Raw genomic sequence first — 23,531 nt, forward strand, 5'->3', positions numbered from 1 at the left:
TTTAGTAGGTCTGTTTAATTCCTTTACTGTAGCGTACTGCCACTACAAATACTAGTTGGGAAATGCCTTGTTGTTCCATTAACTGGGCTGCTTTGATAATCAAACATAGTGTGACACCTGTGCAAAGTCAAGACCCTGTCAAATCTGACAGGGTCTCGATTTGAGTGCTAATAGCTCTTTTTTTCTGGAGAATCTGCAGTCTGCAAAACATTGGTGAGTTACTGAGAAGCCCAGTTTCATGAGATGCATTTAAAAATAATGACCTCAGCAACTAAAAATTCTGCGGGGACGTAAGTGAAGTGTCCACCAGGGGGTGCTGGATTTCAGCAAACAACACCAGACAAAGGCAAAAAGAAAATGATGTATTCTCTAATCAAAAAAGGAACCACTGCAAAAATGCATAAAAAGGTTTTATTTAGTTGCATGAGTGATGGCAATTGCCTATAAAGATGATCATGGAAAAAAAAACACATTTATGGCTTTTGTAGAGATGAATGGAAAACATTTGATAGCACCTTGATATAAAAAGTTTACAGATATATTAACAGCTTCATCATAAATTCTTTTGTAAACATAGCAAACTAATATAAAATATTCCTGATAATTGCAACAAAATACAATGTGAAAATAAAAGTTGTAACTTCTACAGGCAAATTTAAAATCTAATACACAAAAACACAAATCTCAGACTGATCTAATAAACAATTGTCAAAAAAAGAATGTTTAGTGTGATGTTTACATATGATGTTAATGACATCTAAAAGCTCAACAGTTATTTTCACAGAACAGTTGGGTTTTTTTGTTGTTTTTTGTTGTTGTTTTTGTTTGTTTGTTTGTTTTACAATGGCATGGGGGGGGAGCAAAAAAAGAAACCAAACGTAAAAGTCAACCGAAATATTTCAGTTTAAGCTTTTTGCTTTGGCTAGAAACTATTTAGCTTTTTGCTGTGGGTAGAAAAATGTGCTACAGTTAGTTGTCCAACTCTATTATCTGTGCTGTGATTAAATTGTATAAGCAAGGATCAAAACTCTTTTGTAGTAACTGTACAACGTACTCACCAAATTTTAAACTTAAGAAATGAGAAATGCTTAAAATAGGCATCCCTTTTTCCTATTATGCAACCAATTAAAACCAACTGTCAAAAGGTGACCAACAAAAGTGACATAAATTTACCGCAGAAGTTGACTTTTACCAAGCGGGTAAATGTGGGTGACTGTAGTGTCTCTAAAACTCATTAAGAACCGTGCTTAATAAGGCATTCATAATCACGCCATATTCACATAGGGTGAGGTGCTGGAAAATGTGAGCTATGTTTACGGGGATTTTTTTAACATGGGAAGTAGCAAACATGTACAATATAGAATGAGGTCATCTTGCTGAGTTAGTCACCCAGAAACTCACTGAAAGTGAACAACACTGACTGAATGAAACAAATATTCTTGCATAACCTGAAGGGCATAATGACACGGCTAGATTTCTCAGTCCCACAAGAAAGTCCCTGCCCTCTTGCCTTTGCGTAAGGTTATCAAGCAAACTAAGAAGTCGGGCTCATGTAAAAAATATCACCTTCAAAGCATTGCTAAAAGGAAACATACAGAGACCCATGCACACAAACCACCAGGCCCAGTGAATAGATTAACAACAAATAAACAAAACAGCAATTAAAATGTATTAGTGCCTTGCCGCACTGAAAAAAAATAAATTAATTGCAAAGTTCACCGTAAAACACTGTAGCTCTCTCACATGGATAGTATTATTATTGCTACAAGTTTTTGCCACTTAACATATAATGGATTTAATGAACAACTGATGCAAATTGTACACAAATGCATGTTTTCCAATTTTTTTTTTTTACATAAAATGCATATTAAATTATGAAAAATCACATACTTAAACACTTTCCACTTTGCAATAACTTTACACAACTATGTTAACAAATGATGTGCACTGATGTACATGTAGAGACACTACGAGAACATTCTGAGAGGTTTTTAAAAAAGGAAGACTTGTGACATTTGAGTGTTCAAATCATCAAAGCGCTCAATCGACAATTAAGTGACAGAACAATGGCCAATTTCTACTTTGCTACAACATGAAACAGGGCAATCGCCGTGTGGAGATGTTTGTATTGACGGTAGGAGTGTAAAAATTGGGTGGGTCACTCGGGTCCACCACAAACGGCTATAATTCTCGGCTAGAAAGGTGAATCTTGTCTGCAGACGGAATACACAGTGGGGATCTTCTTATGCCAAAAAAAGGAGTTTCCTATCAGTGTCTACCTTAAAAAAAAAGACCTGCAGAGAAAAGGTTGGTACCTGATGGCCAGTCAACTGTTCGTCCGCCACAGCGCTGCCCCTCAGCCTTGGCTACCGCAGGAGGACAGGCTGTCATAGAGAGAGTCGCTGAGAGACTCTGGGGTTTCTAGGACCTGGGGGTGTCCAGGGGAGAGGGCATCATCGGGCCTTTCTCTCACCAGCTCCAAGCCTGGCTCCCTCACCGCGTCTGGGTTGCCAGGCCCGCGACCTTTTCCCCTGCGCACCTGGGCTGTCTCGCTGTCACGGCCCACCGCAGCTTCGCCGGTCTTGGTGCGCTGTAACGGCGGCACAAAATTTTGCCGCGTTTCATCGGAATGAAAAATGTGTCACCAGAGAGGGGAAATAAGAGAAAATAAAGGTTTTTGGAACTGTGATCTGAAGCACATAACTAAGTCTATTAATCATGCACAAGGTACAACATAACCTGTGGTTAAACTGGAATTTCTGTGCTATCTATATGATAGATTAAATGCCAAGGGCTGCGTTTATACGCCTTCTCGTTAATTTAAATGAGCAAATGATATGTGCTGTTTCGAATGGTCTGCATTAACATGAACAGGTGTGAGTAGAAAGACTCACCCTCCTAAATGAGCTCTTCTCGGTTACTGGCTCCAAGACTTTCCCAACTCCAAGATAAACATCTGAAGAGTCTGTAGATCCTTTCGGGTTGGGAAAAGTCCAGTTCTTGGTGGGGCCAGACCTCATGGGCGCTCCACATACATCAGTGCCTTAAAATTTAAATATACTGCATCGTTAAAAAGAAATATTAAAAAAGTTAAAAGGAATTTAAAAAACAAGACCACTCAGGCCTAATTTGTGTACTTTGAGACAAATGTTTTATTGCAAAACGGATGGAACGCAACTAAGATCACCACAGATGACTAAAGACTAAAGGCAGAGCCTACAGGACAAATCACACAGGACCATCATCTCAGCAACAGGATGGTGTCATTAATAAGATGGTTACCAGGAAGCAGTGCACTGATGTCTCATCGTAAGCTCTCCAAATTCAACAGGCCAAAAGAAGAAAGTGCCTCAGTGTTTGGCACTTTTCACATGTGATGATGAATGTCAGTGAATAAAATTATAATTTGCAAATGCACGTGTAAGCAACAACAAATGCATCAAACGCCGTAAGATGTACCTTCAAGACACATGTCCGAAACCTGACTGGACGCGATCTTTCCTTCAAGGGTGGTACTATCCATTTCCTGACCCATAATGTAGTCTTCTTCCAAAGATGATAGCTCCCTCTCCAGATTCCAGGCCTTGTGAGGAATTTTCACCCCTGATCCCTGGGGAAGGGGAGGCTCGTTCTCGCCTTGAGCCTTGACTTTGGGCGTGTTTTTACAGCCAGCGTTTGCACTGTAGTCAGGAAGAGGAAATGTGCCGATACCACTGTCCAAGGTGTGTGTGGAGATTCCAGAACCTGAAAGCAAAAGTTTGAGAGCGGGCCAATTAAAACAAATGTGCCGCAAATAAGACTAGGGGTGAACACTGCAGTGATACAGGCTGCATGTCTATCCCTGACAGCCAAATTCTTGATACTTATTAAGAACAGGTGGTAACAAATCTTTAAACCTGGATTTTATATAAAGTGGTAACATGTTCCCGCTACACTTGCAATACTAATAAAAAGATTTAGTACAAATCTTCCTTCAGCTATAATGAACGTGATGGGTGCCAGGCACAATATTCTGTGTATACAGCCAAAAGAACAGCTCTCATATCAAGCTGCAAAGTCACTGTGGAGAGGCTGCAATTCACTGTAAAAGTCACACAGAGAGCACGCCAGATAAGGTAACATGCTTGCAGCTATAAAGCAGGTAATCAGTATAGACTGGACAATCAGGTCCATGTCTGTTTGTGAGATCATGCACTAACCCAGTTAACCCAGGGCCTACCTGCGAAATGTTCGTGATGCATTGAATCGGCGAGGTTTTCATCCGATACACCATCTACTTTACTTATTAAAGCAGAACTCTGGGACAAAATCACAGAAGTCACAGGATATTTTGTGATGTTCAGGTTAGAACATAAAGCTACACATTTGAACTGTTGGCAGAGTCGTATAAACACTTCAAGGCGTTACCTTTTCCATGTCTTCCCTACTTCTAGTCTGACTAACACCAGCAGTACCATGACTGAAGACTGGCCTGACTTTACAGTCAAAGGAGAGGCGTCGATGGGCCACACTGATGCCTCCAACATCCTTCCCGTCCACCCTTTCGGGGAAGAGAGAAAATATTTACCATTCAACAATTTTTTAAAAGATTTGTTTTAACATGATTAATCATTTGTGTGGGCGTGTGGGGGGGGAGTGAATGCATGTGCGTGATTAAGTGCAACAGCTTCTGCGGAAATGTGTAAGCGCACAGCTATGTATACAAATGTGTCACGTCAGACTTACCGGTTAAGCAGCTGTTGCATGAAGTTATCTGATGGCACTCCCCGGTACATAACAGACAGCTGTCCCTGCACCTGGTCCATCACCACCTCACAGGAATGTCCTTTCCCTTGTCGATCCAACGCAACGCCGTTCACATATGCTCGTTCCTCCTCCAGGGCTTTGTGTAGGCCTTCGGCCTTTTCCATTAGCATGGATATGTTCAAGCTCTCGCTCTCTGGCTTTTTAGCAGGCACCTTGGTATCCTTCCCCACGGAGGATATATTCAGTTTCCATTCCCTCTTATCATCTTTGCCTTTTGATGTCTCGGGCTTGCGGCTAAGGGCTGGAAGCTTGCTTTTCCGCAAGCCAAACCAGTTGGCAATACCACTGGAAGCCTTCTGTTTCACCTCAGTTACTTGACCTTTGTCCTGTTCTTGAAGCTTCAGCATATTTTCCTCGATGCCCTTCATTACTTTCTGTTCGATGGAAGACTGAGGGCTGGGTGCAGAGTGCCTCTTTTCTTCACCTGACTCTACCGGCCTTGGTGGAGGAGGAGGAAGGCTGTCCCCGCCAGAGGAATTCTTCTTCTTACTGGCTCGAAGTTGGCTCCGGTCTTCAGATTTGGACAGGTATTTTGGAAGTTCTTGAGAAGGTTTACCATCTCGGTTCAAAGATGGCGGTACAGTTTTAGTTGGAGATTTCAGGGGAATTTTGTTGGGGCTGCCACTGTGTGGGCTTGCGATGTTTTTCCCGCCATATGAAAGACTATGCGGTGTTGCACTTTTAGCATAGCTGCGCAAAGCTTGGACAGCCTCTAAGTTGCTGGTTGGTGGAGGCATTTTAGACTTCGGGCTTTCTGGCTTTGCCAAGGACATTCTAGAGGACTCATTTTCCAGTTTAGAAATTACAGAGCTTACAGGCAGAGATTTGATCCCTTGGTCTGCAGGCTGAAACTGAGCTTGCTTTGAGATGGCACTGTCCATCTGGCCAGAGACATATGGTTTTTCCTCAATGGAATCTGTATTTTTTGACAGTCTATGTTCTCCAGTTTTACAATCTGAGTTCCTGTCAGCGTTTTTGATTTTGTCACTGGGCCGCGGATGCACCCCCACACTAGACTGCAGTTCTCTTTTTTCAGCTGACTGGGAACAAGCTACTGATTCTTCTTGGTTCCTCAGTTTACCAAGTGCAGCCAATCTCTCTTTAAAGGAATGGCTGGATTCATTTGCGTGTCTACCTGTGCCAGTCTTCTTGGGAATGGGTGGTGGGTCATTCCTTTTGATGGGTGATCCTGCATTTTGTGACTGATCTTTCACTGGCTCATTTTTCTCTTGGCTTTTGGACCTCGTGCTGATGCCAAGCTGTGACTTCTGAGAAGATGACTGAGTGGGCAAACTGCGATGGTTGACCTGCTTATGCCATACGGGGCTGTCTGAGCTCTCCTCTTGGTCAGAGATGTCAGAGCCAGGCGAAGTGTCCTTTTGTGACTTAACGCTCGTGGGCTTCTCCCCCGCAAAATGTCCTTGCTTTGCTTTGACTCTTTCGGTGTTTGAGCTGGCGTGACGGAGAGCAGTGCTTACCTCACCAAGAACCTGAGATATGTCAGTACTACTGGCACTGACTGAGAGATCGGCAACATTTTCATAATGTGGTATTTTCCGGATGTTTTTCTGTGGCGTGCCAGTTTGTGCAAGTTTGCCTCCTCTACTGTTTTTAGATATGTTAACCTCCTTTGGCACCACTGGAGGAGGCTCATCAGGCTGAGGAGGAGAGGTTGGTGCAGAATGGGCGGTGGGGTACGTTTCTGATTTGGGACCCGGTGACTGTTTTTGTCTTTCTGTTGTAGTTGCTTTGCGGACAGCGACTGGTGAATGGTGCACCTCGTAGTTGTTACTTCGGCAGGGGATCTTGGAGCTCCGCGCCAACTGTGGGCTGAGACGGGGTGTGTTGGCTGCTGGGGAACGCTCCCCTATGGTTGGAATCTTGAGGAACTTCAGCAGCTTTGAAGGAGAGGCCTTGACCTCTCTGAGGCATGATACTTGGTTTGGACTAACAAGTTTGGATCTATCAGCTTGATGGTCTTGTGGGATGCTGTCTTTTACAGGGACGCATATCTCATCCAGCACTCTTGAGGCAGTTTGGTTCTCATTGGGAGAAAACAGCAAGCCTTTATGGACCAATTTGCTGCTGTCTGACTCACAGTATGCTTCTTGTAAGCTCTCTTTCAGACCAAGAGTAGGCAGCTTGGAAATGGTTGGGTGGACCGTGTAGACATTAGTGTCATCCTTTTGCGAAAGCTCTTCGTGTCCTGTGACTTTATCCAGCCTCTCAGATGCTACAACGTTTAAGTGCTTAAAATCCTTTTCCGGCAGACTTGCACTGGTTATATTCGCATCGATAATTTGTTCATCGCATGTGCTACCACTCGACCTTTTTGATGATTCGGAGTCTACCGGAACATCAGAAATTCTATTGTTGTCTTTTGCACCTCTCTCTATTGTTGCAAAGGAAGTGGGTGGTTCATGATCAGGAACTCTATTTTGGTCTCTTTCAGCCACTGGCAACTTAGGTAGAGAGTCTGACCCTTCCTTTGGCACGGGTTCACTGGATGGGTCGAGACTTTGTTCCGATGACGACACAGACACACCAGCAGACTTCCTGTTGACTACATCTTCACTAGTGCCTGCGGTAGGTTTCGTGAGGCTCTGCAGGTCTTGGCTCTTATGGCATTCAGGGGAGGCCAAGTTGAGGTTGTCGATATTAACGGCGGTCGAAGTGCAGCAGTTGTGGCTACTGTTGGCTAGACCGACAGAATCTTTATTGGACAAAATCAGACATGTGCTACAACTTCCGCACTTCGCGCTGTTGTGCTCTCCTCCATTCAAGTGTTGATGTGTGCAGAGGTCTGAACAGGAATGGGAACAATGCGTTTTGCTTGCGTTACACCTAGACGAGTTGTCTCTGCAGGCCAACATGGTGTCCTTGGAGACCAGAGCTTGGCTGTATTCACAGAGGGATGAGATGCCAGAGGAGCGGTGGTAGCGCAGAGGGTCAGTCTCCTCGAGCTTGCGGAGAACCTCCAGGATGTGTGCTTTCTTTTTCAGGAATGGAGATAAGGCCTCCATGGACGCGGCGGAACTCTGGGTATCAGGAAAGCAATTTTGTGCACACTCTCCATTTCCCTACAGAGTAAAAGAGGTAGGAATCGGTTGCATTTTAAATTTACATTTAAAGACTTCTACTATACTGAATATTGTTCAGATAATACCAAATTAATCATTATTAACATTAACTCAAATAAATTAAACAATTGTGCCTCCAAAATCAGAATGTTGTTTGCAGTGCTAATTGAGTGAGTTTAAAGGGGAACATACTGCAAATACTCTTTGTGCACAGTTTTTACCTTGGCTTGTGCATTCTTCTGAGTTTCAATCAGTTTGCTTACATCGCTGTGTTGTAGCTCAGTAATGTGTTCCAAGCAGGACCCAGTCTGAATTCAAAAGGAATAGTGTTAAGAGTTCTACACAGCATCATATACTCCTGTAATAGAACATGGCATTCGGTGTTTTAGCTGTACATTTTCTATCTGGAAAATACACATCTTTTCCCTTCCTCAGAAAGGCATAAAAAATCCACCCAAATAAGCAGGAAAGCACAAATTTCGGCAAAACAAATCTAATCAACAAGCATAATGATTATATACATATGGTCTTTTAGGAATGCTACAACTAAAAATGCTATGTTTGCAGCTCATTTTTACTGACTACTGTATTGCACTTTGTTTGCACATGCAGGTGTTTTATTATAATTTACCTGCTGATGTACACACGACTGATTGTGCAGTTTTTCCTGGAGGAGTTCACACAGTGTTCTGTTCTGCCTCTCCAAATCAAACACTCGCATTTTCAGCTTGATGCACTCCTCCCGAAGGTCCTGTAACAGGCACATGAAACACCCGTTGCTACGGCAGTGCCAACACGAGGCGATGGCAAGGCACTTTTAACTGGCATTTTTAGCCCATGACAACACATGACCTGAAAGCAAGCAACCAAATCTGAAACAAATGCAGTTTGATAAACTTTACCTTCTGGTTGAGCAGGGCTTGGACGACGTGGTTGGCGACCTATCGGCATTAGAAAAGACATCTTAGGTTCTCATAAAGCGCATTCCGCTTAGCACTGTTTTATAGTTTGAGGATCAATAAATAGTTTTTTAAAAAGAATTCCATTCATTTGATTATTGTGTAGAACCTTGAAAATAAAAGGCATTGTATAAAACATTGAAAGCAGAAGGTCCCTGTCTATCAAACTGTCAGAACCCACCTCATCCAGACATCTCTCATAAGCTTCCCTCTGGCTCTCGTTGGCTAAGGAAAGGGCCGAGTTTTCAGCCTGGGCCAAAACAGAGTACGCATGTTATTCACCACATTGATACTGAGCAGAAGGGGAATGTGCAGGATTTTCTTGTCCTGGCCTTTTGAGGTAAGGTGCTGGAGAAATGGGACTCACTTGAAGCTCTCGGACGCGCTCCAGGAGCTCACTGCTGCTCTCCTCCTCCAGATACGACTCCAGGTCGCCCTCCTCAGACTCCGGGTCCTCCTCGAGCGCTCTGCACTGGACTTCTTCAGACATCATCTTCAACCTGCACGGAGAAAGTAAACAATGGAATACAGGAGAAAGTTATCAGTGAGGTGATCTCTTTGTGGAGGAGATGTTAAACAGAAACAGTGTTTCTCTGTATGATTTGGCTGCAGACCTTGGCAGCTTAATGAAAGGAGTATAAGACCTTTTGTTTATTCAAACACTACAGAAGTGTAAAAACAATCAGTGATGCAATCCCTTTCATGATGTTCCAAACATCTCCTTGCAATTCGCCATACGCATGGAACAGAGAAAAAAAAAAAAAAAAACACACAAAAACAAAGGCAATAGGACTGTGCTGCTGCTTCACCCACAGCTGTACCAGTGACCCGATCCCATCATGCCGTGCTGCCGTGCTGATCGGGTCGCTAGGACAGCTGGAGTGCAACAGCAGGACAGCTGTAATGGCCCAGGCTTTGGCTACAGATCCACGATAATAGCAGGGATTAGACAAACCTAAGCATTTGAATGGAACACACCCGTGGATTGCGGCCATGTCATAGCTCTCTGACATCCATGCTAACCTGCACCGGTAACCAGTGCACAGTAGCCTGTTTCTCATGGCCTACATGCAACGGGTCAGTGCGTCCTAGTGGAACCAATATGTGACACATTAGTGAAGTTGTTGCCATTTGTAACAAAGAATTACATTCATTTTGACTACTCTCAACTTTCTCATGCTCTTCATAGCCATAGAGGCACGCGTCTGCACGTTCCTGTTATTGCATTACTATATCCTTGACCTTCTCTAAGCACTTGGGCTAATCCCAGCATGCAGCCTATCCTGTTTCAAAACTGAATCTAAAAAAATCTAATTTGCATGTTCATGGCCCTCATTCATAATTGAGGTTTTTAATGCTAATGTGTGTTACGTTACGTCTCAGCAGAGCTTCGTGGCTGCGTTGGCAGTGAACTGGTTTAAATGCAGTCTCCGCTTATGAAAACAAATGAACACAAAGCCCAGTGGGCTCCCAGATCTACGAGTGCAGTGGGTCAGGGAACACTGGCCCAATTTTACTGTGGATTAAGGCATTACGGCAAGCCGAAGGAGACACAGCGCTGGGAATGTCTCTTCTGGGGCAATCTAGTGCCAGGAAGCTCCGCTCCATTTTAAGCAGATAGAGCCAACAATCTTGGTGCAGAGACAAAATAGACACTGTTAATTATACTAAATTGAACTGTGTATAATGGGCCAGATTTCGTAATACAATTAACACGTGCACTTTTAGTGACTGATTGGCTAGATCAGGAAAATGCCCTATTCAGGCTACATCCATGTTGTTCCTTTGCCACAAGTTATAATGTATATAACAGGGACTTAATGAAAGGTCTAGAGGCAGTGATTAACATGCCTCGCCTACCATTAAGTACTGGATGATATAGCTTGCTTCCAGTGAATAGCTGAGGGCATTTTGGTGAAGCCCATGTTCTGATGCAGTGAGGTTTATCAAACCAGCTGGAACAAGGCTGTGCCCCTTTTCAGTAGACATCCATTTCAAAAGCTGTGCAAACACTGCACATGTCCATGAACTCTATATAGCACCAAGCTGAAAAAAAACACACCCAGACCAGTGAGCTATGTAGGGTTTTTTTCTGTACTGGCAGCCCTAAAAGGTCATAGCTGTTTTTTATTTGTTCTTGAATGAAAGCCAAAAATGCCTTTCTTATAAAGAACTGGAAAGCCACTGAAACACACCAGGTAATGAGAAAAGAGAAAAATGGATTATTGGCTAAAAGACACCAAAGCCGAAGGCAAGCAAAGTATAATGCTTCTCTTATAGATTAAATACCAAGCTTGTGTGACCACCATTGTGCGCTGGATAGTGCAGGAGGATGTGGATGTACACCCAGCCCGAGCTGGAATTCTTAATTCTCCCAGTAAAAAACAACATGATTTAATTTGACAGACCAAGTTTTAGCATCTGCGCCACACAAGCGTAAAGTGTTTGCATGTGGGACATGTGTGAGAATGGTGATTTTCCAAAATGCAAGTCAAACCCCCAGATGCTAATAAGGCTGAGCACAAAAGAGCTTGGCTCTGGATCCATTAGCCAAGCAGAACCCATTATGAATTTTGATTGACTCAGACATATTAAGAACTGATATAGTCTAATAAAACCCATGGTTGCAATTTATGTCGCACTGATGCTGTATTGATGTATCGATGATGTATCGTCCAGCTGTTAATACCAGGACTTAGCATGTCTTGGGGCAGCCCCTAGCAGATGCCATTGGTTTATTCTACATCTTCGGTGCATCCCCTTGAGTTCAGACAGCGTAGGAAGTCGAGACTACCCTCAGGAGATTATCCGAGACGCCACATGTAGAGCCGCCACCAGACTTGCTCATCTTTCCTTTTCATCTCTGAATCACTGGCACGCAATGAAAAATTAATGCATGAGTCAGGCAAATCCACCGAGACAGCGCCCAGGAAGACTAATTTGAAGTCTTTGCAATGATACATAGTGTTTCGTGCAGACCTTTTCAGATAGGATTTTCCCAGGACCCTTAGATATTCTCCCAAGGTTTACAAAAAAACATTACCAATGGCCCAGATTCCAGGAGACAACTAGACCTGCAGACATGTGCACGGTAGCATACATATGCAGTAGTACATGTATGCTACTGTGAAACGACAAGATGACACATAACCCCATGCTGCTGGTTCTTAAGAAGTCTCATTGGCCGCTACAATACCTGAAAAAGCCTATTAAGATATCACATTAGAGGTGTGCATCGGGCACTAAACGGCGCCTGATTTTGAGACAATGCAGTCATGAATGTCTCACAGTGACTAACTGTTTGCTGAGACACCACAATTCAACATGCTATTCAGGGCCGACCGCATCTCAGTTCACGACAGATGTCTCGATGGTCTGCGCTTTCCTTGGCCATCACTTCAGACGGAGATCAAGTACCAGGCCTTCGGCCTCCGACAGCCAACAAAGAAAGGTGCTAATCTCTTCTTGTCAATCCCAAATGAGATTAGCATGAATTCGCATCTGGCTGTGAACCTCACTGGCCGTATTCTGGGTTTATCTGAACTATAACCAAGGAGGCTTCAGTTTTCATGTCACCGTCCACGCAAACAAGACTGATGGGGAAAACCAAGGTAGGATATATGCTCCACACTAACAAATCCTTGGCAGTACCGCAAGGCTGGCCCCTTAATCTCGTGATATGCTGAATGGTAAACACAGCAATAAACCACTGTGGTCCAGCCTTAATAGGGCCCCCAATGCTCATTTATCTGCAACGCAGTACATTTATTTCACCTTTGCTACTGTGTGGCTACCATTGGTGTTTGTAGGTGGAACGCAGAAGCACTGCTGGGCCCTTATACTGCCGATTTCCCCGTGCTTCTGAGTCACCGGGTTGGTATGATGGCCAGAGGAGAGGCTCCTGAACGTGACTGAGGCTCGAAATCAGAGCTGCTCTCTACACGCCGACGCTTTCATGAAGTGCGGCAGGGCAGACACCGTGGGCAATCCCAGATACATTTCAGATACATCAAACAGGTGCGGGTGCTCTCATTTGACAAAGCGGAGAATGTGGGCCAGGGCTTTCTCAATGTTGGCAAACTCGGTGACATGATTTAAGGGCAACGGCAGACAAACTGTACGGGTCCATAAAGGAGCAGTCAAAGAGCAGGATGGAAGCGTTTGAGAAGTGATGCTTTTGTCTTCCCTTGTCTATCAAAAGGGCCACAGACAGCTAATTTCAAGGTCATTTGCACATGTATTTGCAGTCATGATAATAACTTATCTGTACTGAATTACAGTCATATTTTGGCAAGTGCCAGAAATAGGATTGATGGGTAAAGGATCCTAAGGCTGAACAACAGGCAGGTGTTGAACAAAGAGGACATTACATAATAGTATTTTCAAATTACTGCTTTACAGTGTGCTATTGTACCTCTGAGAGAAAAAAAACAGCCACCTTTAAGCCTTTCTGCAAAAACATTTCCATTTTTGTTGATAACTTTCATCTTCTGATTTAAACGATTTTCTTGTTAATTGCTGAAACACTCAGATTTGTTAACGCCATACAGTACAGAACGGATATACTCTGCTATATTAGCATACTACATTAATGCAAACGACGAGTGAAAAAACAGGAGAAAAAAGAAATTCAGCAGTAGTGGGAGGGGTGGAAGAAAGCCAGCAAGAAGGCAATCAAACAGAAGTGGAGCTCTCCAGGATCCTGAAACCTCGCCGCCTGCCCACCCCCACACTCTGCCAGTTATTAAGAACCGACCAATCGCCATCCGCCGTGACAGCTCCTGATTATTCACACCCTGCACAATGGGCACGCAGCCCTGTGACCCCCCTCTGCCCCCCCCCTCCCAGCTCCCAAAAGCCTGATTATTGATCTTCTTTCGCCTTATTTATGAGCTGATAATTTTATCAATTGCCTCAAAGGAGAGACTAGACAGACCTCTTCTGCATACAATGAAAGGGATTAGCAGATAAGTGTCATCTGCACTTTTCAATCCTAAGAGGAAAAGCAAACAGACATAAAAGCCAGGCTTTCATCTCCTAGGGGAATTATTTTTTCTCTCTGATGTGAACTGTTTCCCTCCGTGGGACGAGACGCAGTCCCTCGTCTTTAATATTCCATTATGGGCAGAAAAATCTTAAATAACGTTGATCCTCGTTCAGTTTAATCTGAACACCCGGTGCCGTTGTCGGCAGGCTTTTAGACCCATGAGCAAACGTCTCCTGACTGCAGGACCACAAAGATCTCCGTGGGCCTTGGTTGCACGTTCTGCGCTCGCCCGGGGAGTCGGACGAACGAGGCAACGGTGATGTGCAGTTAAGCGAGAGAGGAGGACAGTTAGTGGCGTGACCCTCAGAGGGGTGCCGCTCCAGTGGTCTGTCCTGCTCACCGTAAAGGCCTCGAAAGTGCCAAAACACGGCGGGGGATTCTGAGAAACCAGGGCGCCTCGCTTCTCTCAAGGCCGCATGGGAACATGTGGGGGTAAGCTGTGAATCTGCCGGAGGTGAGGTGTGAATTAACCAGTTAATTAGCTCCCACCTGACTGTGAATGGTATTTATGCCGAGTCAGAGTATGTGTTACCCCGAAACAAAGAATGATCTACAAATGGCACCGATCAACATTATCTAGGCTAAGTGCTAACAAACAAACAAAAAATGCATTAAAGAATAAAAACTCCTGTAGGAAGTAATGCCGCACATTTTGTGTTTAAAAAAATAATAATTTAGTGTTGATCACAAGGAAGAGATGAGACGTCCTGTGTTTTTTTTATATAAAGCAATTCAATACAGGAGTGTCTTAACAAATGCAGATGTTTAGAAACACCAAATGCCTCAACTGTTTAGGTGCTTCAACAACAGCAGCAATCTAATTCACTTCAGTTTAGTTCAAATCAATTCAACTCAATGAAATAGTTTACACTGCCAGTCCATTTCCTTGCCTCAAAAGGGAAATTTCTTACATTACTCACATTATGCTACTACAATTTGTGAGAACTAAGGTGATTTTATCAAATATTACTTATCGCTTACATAGTTGGTAGTTTAACAGAATGTTTCATCGTGAACTTTGGTGCCCTACTTATAAAATTTATATCAAAGACTGTCGGCAAATATCACATTTTACATAGCAAAGCCAGTGATGCCAAGCAGGGAAGACATGATAGCACTATATTAGTGGAACAAGGAATAACTGGGTACTTTTCCTTTTCCCAAACCTGTCTCAAATCTTGTCTCTAAAACACACAAGCACAAAAAAAAAAGGTTTTCATAAAAAATGTTTTTCATACAAGCTTTAAAAAAATGCTTCTGGATGAGCTAACAGCCGAAATATGCAACGACAGAAAAAAAGCTTAAGACCTTTTTAAAAGACCCTTTTACCTTTAACCATGTCCAGTTACAGCATCCTTGTAACCAGAGGGCAAGCCATGCAAGACAAACAGGAGACACTGGAGCAGGAACCAAAAACGTCCCCCGCCAACCGTCTGAGGTCCTGTCCCGATGCGTGCGTCCCTCCCTCACTCTGGAAGCAGAGGGCCTGTCCTCGGGTGAGTCCGTCCCGGCCTTGTGGGCTGCCTTCCACAGCCGCTCATTGTTCCGGGGAGAGTGAAGCAAGCACCACAGCCCCACAGACCCAGCCTACTATGACAGCTGTGGGCCACCCCCCATCCACCTCTCCTCTCCCAGCCTCTCCCTCCTCCAACAGCCTCTGCCAAACATTAACCCTGCGAGTGCTGGCGGGGGCCATAAAAGAGAGGGTGGTTATGTTTCAGCGGAGACAGCGCTGATCCCCGTCGCACAAAGGCGACGGCGACAGCAGAGGATATCCGAACGGGCAAAGGGAGCCGTGGGGTTGCCCGGGCAACCCGACCCCGTCACAGGGCAGGAGCTTCCTTCTAAGAGGACTGCCTGGCTGTGGAAGTCTAGATCTGATTGGATTGCAGTTCGCAATTATGGAGATGGTCCGATGTAGGTGCACGTCAAAAATGCGACCTAGTTAGGAGCTGCAGAACAGGACAGGGTGGCTACAGCTGGAAAGAGAAATCTGCTGCTTTTTTTCCTGAAATGTTAGAACTACTTTATTACGTCGTGATCAAGATGGCGGGTGTTAGTGTCCTGCATTAACTGGGTACGTCTTTACCTTTCTGTCACACGTCCAGGGCTCCCAAACTTAAATGCTTGCATTTGTTAAGTCTTGAACTGGCAAGATTTGAAACTGGACTTCAAATTACATGAAATTTAGCTGGGGAAGGGTTTTTCCTTTATCAGTGAAAAATAAAAACAGTGTTAATGACCAACGGCTTTGCCCGCAGCCTCCGTACACCCCGGTTCCCGTTTTAATGAACATAAACACTTCCTGAGCCTTCATTTGTGGCTTTATAATAATTTATGGTGCATAAAACCCACTTCAGCAAGGAGACTAATTCTCAAAGACAATTCAAGGATATACAACATGCCTGCATTACAATAAGGAGAACCAAATTTTATCAGGATAAGTTGCACCAAAGGAAAATTTCAAGGCTGGCGCTACAATCCGGATATATTTCTCCAGGTTGTACTATCTGATACTATTATTTTAGATGAATTCCTTCTGAAGTAGAGCACAAAACATACAAATCACATTAAACTGGATCAGCATGTTTGCCCTTAAAATTAAAACCATGTTTTCCTCTGTGTCGTTTGCCTAAAAATGATCCAGTGGTGTGAGAAAGCCTTCTCTTCACCAATACAAGTGTTGTTGCTAATCTAGGATGTGCTAATTAATACACCAGCACCTGAACACAAAAAAATATCACTCAAATTCCAGCAGTCAGCTGAGGATATCACTCAAATTCCAATGTTCAACTGGGGATTTTGAGCAATTCTCTACATAAACATGCCCTTTGAATCAAAGGTTTTCAGAGGTCCCACAGCAATGAGTCGAAGCCTGTGAGTTTCCCCCTAATAGGATAACTGGCTGTTTTCCAGCACAACAATGGCATCTCTTGTGAATCGTTTTTGCAGAAAACGTTCTCCGAATAGCGTGTCGACCTTGCATTTAAAGGGCTAACAAATAAATCCTGCAGCCTTCGTCCCAAACTGAACTGAACCCCAGATCAGTCGTTCTTAGCAGTACACGCTCACCCGAGCACGGCCGGAATTCCGCCCTGCACGGTAACGGAGGCCGCACGTTAGAGGCCCAAATTGGATGACGTTACCCAAATGCGAGAGGGGTCACGTGTTGTCCTGGCGCTAGCCGCCAAGAGGGAATCCGCACAAAGGGTCATTGTGTCTCCACCTATGGCACTTTCACCCATGAAAAAGTCATGTCCTCAAGAGCCAGTGTCTTGTAAATATCATTACATGCAACAATCCAGAATGAGGTAATGTATAAAAATGCGGGTGGAAGCTCGGTGGTACAAGCCTGAAGGTTCAGCTCGAATATCCTGAGTGAAATTCGCCTGCTATCTCCACTGCTATTTCAAGTGTTAACAATTTGGCGCTCAGCAGAGACAGGCAAACTGGGGCACAAATGAGCAAAGCGGGTTGCACCAGGTCTTGAACTGCATTTTTCATTAGCCCGCATGAGAACTACTCTGCCAACCTACGACTCCTGGAACACGGCTGAATATTTAACTCGACGGGAGCATTTGCACGGGAACAAAACAACTGCGCTAGAGAATGTTCCGCTAATTGAATCTGGACTGAGGCTCAATAGCGTACGTAGCGACGTAGAAAATGGACACAACCGCGATTATTCGGTTTAAACGTCCCCTATCCAAGCGCCTTCGACGAAGTTCAGAAATAACGTAAACCTCGTACGTAGAGTAAAAAAACGAAAACGCTAAAGTCAAATGAGCGAAAGGGTGAAGTGACAGATGGCACGCCGTCCCAGGTGTTGGGCTGACCGGCAGCGCTCGGGTCGTGCCACAGTGCCGCTGTGGTAGCGAGCGTACCGGGCAGTAGCGTGCTTGTGTTGCGCAGTTGTGCCGAGTCCGGATTAAGGGAATAAATCAGAGGGCTGGCGCAAAAAGCCCCCATTGAGAGCGAGACAGCTTAATGGGCTGTAATGTGCTGAACTCCGTGTGAGGTGGAGGGGCCGATACGCCTTTTGGAAATGTGACACTAGTCCGGGTTGGGGCGAGGGAGTGGAGGCGCATGAGACTCGATCTTTAACTGACCCAAGATTCTTTGTACTGTTTTTTTTGTTTGTTTTTGTTTTTGTTTTGACTGCATGCAGCAAACGAAAAACTATAATACTTTACTTTGAGGGATGTAAGGACTTTACTTTGAGGGATGTAAGTTAAAAAACGTGTGGAAAAAAAAAGAAAAGAAAACTCGTAGTAGGATTGTGGTTAAACTTGTCTCCCATGGAGTGAGCTTCATCCCTCATTTAAGAACAAGCACATCAATTCAAGTGTTTGTGTAAATGGTAAATACAACAGTATCCAAATATAATGAGGCAGTGTCAACACTAAACTGCTTGACAAAGCAAATTTTTTTCTGAGGTCAGAACCACGCACACAAACGTTGTGTCTACTAAACAAGGCCATCTCGTATCAGTCTAGGCCAAATCATCTTGTAACCATGGATACCACCTTGGGTAAATGTCACATTGGCTACTGTATATAAACACCAAAAAAAAAAAAAAAGGGAAGAAAACTGAACTGGTCCCTTCACTGATAAACAATGAAACAATGAAAAAACAAAACAAAACACACACACATGAAATGAAACAGGGAAAAAAAAAAAAAGGAACTTTATGTGAGGAAAAGACTACAACATATGCTTTGCTTAAAGGCTGGTATGCAACCAGCGCTGACTGAGGTGGCTGTTCCCCGGCCGGTGCCGCAGTAAAGTGCAGTGAAGCCTGGACTTCACTAGGCTTTGGGGACACAGCCACAAAACATCTGGACGCCAGGCGCAGTGGCCCCTGAGCGAACGCCCGTCGTTCGCTGCGCTGGCTACAGCTCCACCCCCAACCCCCTAGCCCCCCCCCCCAACCACCGGCCTGCTTTGTTCTGCTCTGCCCGCTTACGGCACCGCAATCCGAATGTCCGCCCTTGTTACAACACCCGCCGCACGCACCGGGGACGATGTGCAGGGCCTTCCCATGCAGTCATTAATCACCCCGCGCCTGTACGGAGGTGCATGTGAACTCTGCTGCCAAAGAACGGTTGCCCGGGGGTAACAGACGGCCGCTCTCAGCTGCAGGTCGGACGAACGAAAAAGCACACTTTAAAGAGCAGCCGACGCTCCAGCCAGGCAACCAGCATATTTAACATAAACATGGCATGCACCAGGGCTGGTAGGCCTCTTATGGGAATGGTTTGGGTGTAATCAACGGGACGAGGGGATCATGGGACACCAAACCACCGAGACTTTCATTTCCAGAAAAAAAAGAGGAAATGAAAGCATACAAGATTGTTCTTTTTAGATCCATCCTGGAACAGCAGCCGCTGGTATGGCTTTTCAAAGAGCTCCATGAATGTGGCCATTTTGTTCCCCAGCTATATCCAACATGCCATGCTGGGCCGATTTCTGATGGGCTTTGTTTAACTCTTGTTGCTGTCCAACCAAATCGTGGACATTTATCCTTCCATTGCCCAAACAGGATGTGCCATTGACCTGGTTTGCTTGAACTGATTAAAGCCGCATAGCGAAGCATAGTTCCGCTTCGCACAAGTATGAATTGAATGTTTGTTGCAGATGAAGACTGGAGCTCTGGGAAAACCCAGTTCAAATGTTTGCCTGGCCTTAGCCTCTTCTGCAGGGCCGATCTGAAGCAAAACAAATCTTGGAACTAATCACGCAATCACTCATTTCTTTCATTAAATAGGAAACGTGATGACAAACCCGAGGGTAACAACACACTCCCACAATCTTAAGAGAGGGGTACTGTTGAAGGTGGTTTAGTTTGTTATTGCACATGGTTAACTAGTCTGAAATGGAGCCATTTAAGATAAGACATGTTTATTTCTTAGTAATAATAATAATAATAATAACAACGGCGTTTTCTAAAAATCACATTTTGCCACCATCAGCCCCTGCTGCTCAGACAAAGGTGGGCATCCCCCAAACGAAACAAAGCCAGCAGGGGGAGAGGAAAGGTAATTGCTCTCCGCCAAACATCTGCAGCGTGTGGAAACAGCGGCAGAGTCTTGCCGAGTCTGCTCCCTGCTCCCCTGCTGTGCTCCTGTCCCAGATCTCCGGCTTCCCTGAGTAATTGATGAATTCTCTACATGCTAATGTGCCCCCACCGATCCATAACCATGGTAACCGCAAGCCGGGCAGCAGGAGGAAATGCACCAGTGGGGGAAACTGATAACGGCGCACAGGCAGCCTTAACGAGTCATGGGCATGCAGAGAGAGAGAGAGAGAGAGAGGGAGGGAGGGAGGGAGAGAGAGAGAGGGAGAGAGAGAGAGAGAGAGAGAGGGAGAGGGGCTGAGTGCTCTGTGACCAGCATTACCAGCCACTGCACCTTTCTTCGCTTTCGCGCGAAGGACAAGGTAAGGGGCAGCTACGATGACCACATCTGTGTGCTTGTGTTAACAGAAGACTCCCAGGCTCCAGCCCTTGATGAGCAAACGCACGGAGGGTTCTGGAGGAGAGCCCCCAGCCAGAGACGCCTAGACAGAGCACCAATTTCATGCCTCAGACCCAACTGTCCAGAGAACCATGTTTGGCAGCCTGAAAGCAGCATGACAGTATGGAAACATTGGCCACAAAATGCCCCCAGTTTCAGCCACCGGAAACACTTAGCTCAAGAGTGCGGCCATCTTTAAGGCAATCCCCTAAAATATGTGGAATGAACGGATAGATGACCAAGACAACAGGAGTATCTTAACCCGTTATTGACACAAAATAATTCCCACGGCTTTGACTGTTATGTCAGGCCTGAGTTGCGCTTTTTCGGTGAAGGGAGTTGTAGTTTTTATGCACCTCGTGTGTTTCTCCCTGTGATAGCAGCTGGTCAGCATGCCGACCTAGTGGCACGATCAGGTGGCCAGACGCGGCTCTGGGCTCCCGTCCATGAAATAACATCATGAGCCTCAAAGAAGGAAAAACAGACCCTGTTCACTGGATACAAGACAGTCACCCTTTGTGCCAGGTGGATCATGTATCTTAACAATCTAATATGTTGCACAGTGTCACCCAAATGTCTGCATGAATATAAAGTTGCACTTCTGCAGTGCTATAAATAAATATAAGGCGACACTGTGACAAGGACCTGATCTTGTTTCTTTTCTTTTTTTTAAAGCAAAGTTAACAGCAAAGTTATTCAAAAATAACATGGCTACAAGCTCATAATACATGACATAAGGGATACTAACAATCTTTACAAGGCTAACTATCTTTTGTTTAGCGTACTGATAAAACAACAGCTACACTGTAAAACTCTTTTAAAAAGCTTTAGACTGACAGCTGTTTGGTAAAATGGACACATTTCTGGAGACTAAGTATTTTCGCAGAATAATGGCACAGTAATTGCATGGCTATGAGAAGAGGCCCAACAAGAAAATCTGCCTCCTCTTCCACAGCACCTGGGGCACAGTACAGGCACACGCACATGTGCATGCTTGCAGGTGTGAGCTACTGTGCACACACCCACCCCGGCATGTTTAGAATGCAACACTGTGGCAATAATTTGTCCAGTGCGAATAAACCAAGTATGGTTTTTCCACCCGGCGTGGAAGAGCAGAGGGCATACAAGGGAGGAAGGGATGAACATGACCTTTCCGAATTCCTCGTGAAGGATTTTGCCATCGTACACGGAGAGCTGATGGTGTCATCTGCCTCCCATTAAGGACAGTGTATGTCCCCTGGGCATGCAAAAATGATCAAAGGCCGAGGAAAAAGAAGATAATGCGTTGATCATGGGAGTAGCTCACATAGCAACCACACAACCATGACTATCTCTAAACTAGAAGCGAGTCCACTGCTCCCATAAGGTGCTTTGTGGTCATTTGGTTTACAGAGCAATTTAGGCATTTATTTTGCTATCTATTACTTTCAGCTATTTTTTGGGGGTGCATCCTTGGTTTACATCATATGCTGTGCTCTGTTTGGATACAAACATTCTAAAACCTCTAGGCGGGAGTAAATATCATTAACTTTATTGCGCTGCCTTGGAATTTGACAATTACATCTTGCAGAGTGGTAGCCTATGTTGTAAGCCAGGCTTAATATGGTTTTGGACATGGGGCTTGCAAATGTGAAAAACATCTGTAAAATATTAAAGGGGAGGGGCAGGGGTATGCTTTTACCCTCAATTACACTTGAATTAGTTGCTGTTTTAGGGTCTAATGCAACATGAACACTGCCAAAATTAGCAATTTTACAGTGCAGTCTCTCATTTAAGAAGCAAACAAAAAAAGTAGAGTATTGCAAAAATTCTAACAGCTTTCTTCCAGAGGATAGCTACACGCAGTTTGCTGTGTAGGGCTTGGGGGGGGGGGGGGGGCTACACCTTTAACTAGCTGAGGTCAACACAATGGCTCACGGAAAGGGGTTCGTAGGTAAATGCCGACGGGGTTATATCGGTTCTGAAGGAGGAAAGAAAGACAGGACATGTAGGCAGATAGCTCGTTCATGCAAACAGTCCTCGGCTACCGGCACAATTCACTTAAGTAGACTAGCTGTTTAAATGGCAGGGCAGAAGGCACAACGCATCCTGTCCGGGCAGGCAGGATATCACAAGCATCCTCGGTCCGACACCCGGCCGGTGTCCGAGAACATTACAGCACATGTAACCCGTTTTATTTTTCGACCCGGAATGTTTTCCGTGGGCTTTCGTTTGAATGAACGTAACTCCGTTTCGCTCACTCGGCACGATGTCATCACCGAAACAGCAACGATGCGTACAACGTTAGGCTTCGTCTGGAAAGTAAGAGATTATTTACCTTCAGTGCAGTCCTCCTCTCCGGCCTCGGACGCTGGGGCAGAAATCTCCGACAAACACGCTAAGAAACTGCCCTTTTCGACTCGCACAGCGGCAGCATGTCTGTCCGCTCCCCTCGCAGTCGAGTGGACGTTTTTGTCGTCGCTTCCTCTCCCTCTCTCGCTCGCTTTCTCGCCGTGTTTAGGTTAAGACCGCTCGGCAGGAAAAGTGATGTCATGGCTGGAAACGCCGCTGCCCGCCCCGTTTTCAGCGCAAGGGCCCCGTCTCCGTGTGTGCTCCACGTAGCCTTGGGTTTCCTGCAGTCTCTCTTAATGATAACGTCCTCCTCCCAAACGCATATAGCGAAAAGCTTTACACACTAGTTATTATAGTCGTCCGTCTGCCATTGGGCTTCGCAACTAGCGTCCCTGACGTTTACGGACGGCCGTGCTTCTTAAATTGTTCGATGCGTACTTCTAACACACTGGAAAAGCTTTGTCGTTTGTACCAGCTCTGATATAGATTAATTCTACGCTAACGACACTTACCTCTTTTTGTACTGTTATCAGGCATTTCTGAAAATCTGGATTTCCTGTTAAAATTCCTAACACTGGCTGAAAAATATTTGTAACAAGACTTTTATTATGCTCCATAGGCACAAGTCATTGGTAACTATTAAATTATATATACAACTACATAAAGGCTTTCTATATTACTTTCTAAGACTAGGCTGAAACAATGAAGAATGCAGTTTATGAAGCATACATGAAATATATGCAAAACCTTGAAAATGTATATTATTTGCATATAGATTATTAAGTGTCAGTTA

General features: G+C 44.7%; 1 protein-coding gene across 2 annotated transcripts; it reads right to left on the minus strand.

The window, feature by feature from the left end:
* Window positions 1–397: 397 nt before the first annotated feature.
* On the minus strand, window positions 398–23,306 carry nckap5l (NCK-associated protein 5-like). 2 transcript variants are annotated; one of them, XM_027011954.3, is made up of 12 exons: window positions 22,725–23,306; window positions 9,213–9,345; window positions 9,027–9,095; window positions 8,789–8,827; window positions 8,518–8,637; window positions 8,108–8,194; window positions 4,726–7,886; window positions 4,408–4,540; window positions 4,220–4,298; window positions 3,460–3,744; window positions 2,895–3,043; window positions 398–2,590 (listed from the first exon to the last, which is right to left on the minus strand). In XM_027011954.3, the coding sequence occupies exons 2-12, from the start codon at window positions 9,336–9,338 to the stop codon at window positions 2,357–2,359; spliced, it is 4,482 nt and encodes a 1,493-aa protein (XP_026867755.2). In that variant the 5' UTR covers window positions 9,339–9,345; window positions 22,725–23,306; the 3' UTR covers window positions 398–2,356. The 2 variants fall into 2 exon arrangements, with proteins under 2 accessions (XP_026867755.2, XP_026867756.2); XM_027011955.3 differs by lacking the exon at window positions 22,725–23,306 and adding an exon at window positions 15,222–15,371.
* Between the last annotated feature and the right edge of the window lie 225 nt (window positions 23,307–23,531).

The sequence above is a fragment of the Electrophorus electricus genome, chromosome 21, assembly GCF_041902795.1.
Source record: "Electrophorus electricus isolate QZ-2024a chromosome 21, ASM4190279v1, whole genome shotgun sequence".
NCBI classification, from domain to species: domain Eukaryota; kingdom Metazoa; phylum Chordata; class Actinopteri; order Gymnotiformes; family Gymnotidae; genus Electrophorus; species Electrophorus electricus.

Coding starts and splice junctions, on each gene's coding strand:
- nckap5l (XM_027011954.3), bottom strand. CDS start 9,338: ATGATGTCTGAAGAAGTCCAGTGCAGAGCGCTCGAGGAGGACCCGGAG. Junction 4,541..4,725: donor ATGCAACAGCTGCTTAACCG/GTAAGTCTGACG, acceptor CTTCCCCGAAAG/GGTGGACGGGAAGGATGTTG. Junction 2,591..2,894: donor AGAAGAGCTCATTTAGGAGG/GTGAGTCTTTCT, acceptor CCGCCGTTACAG/CGCACCAAGACCGGCGAAGC.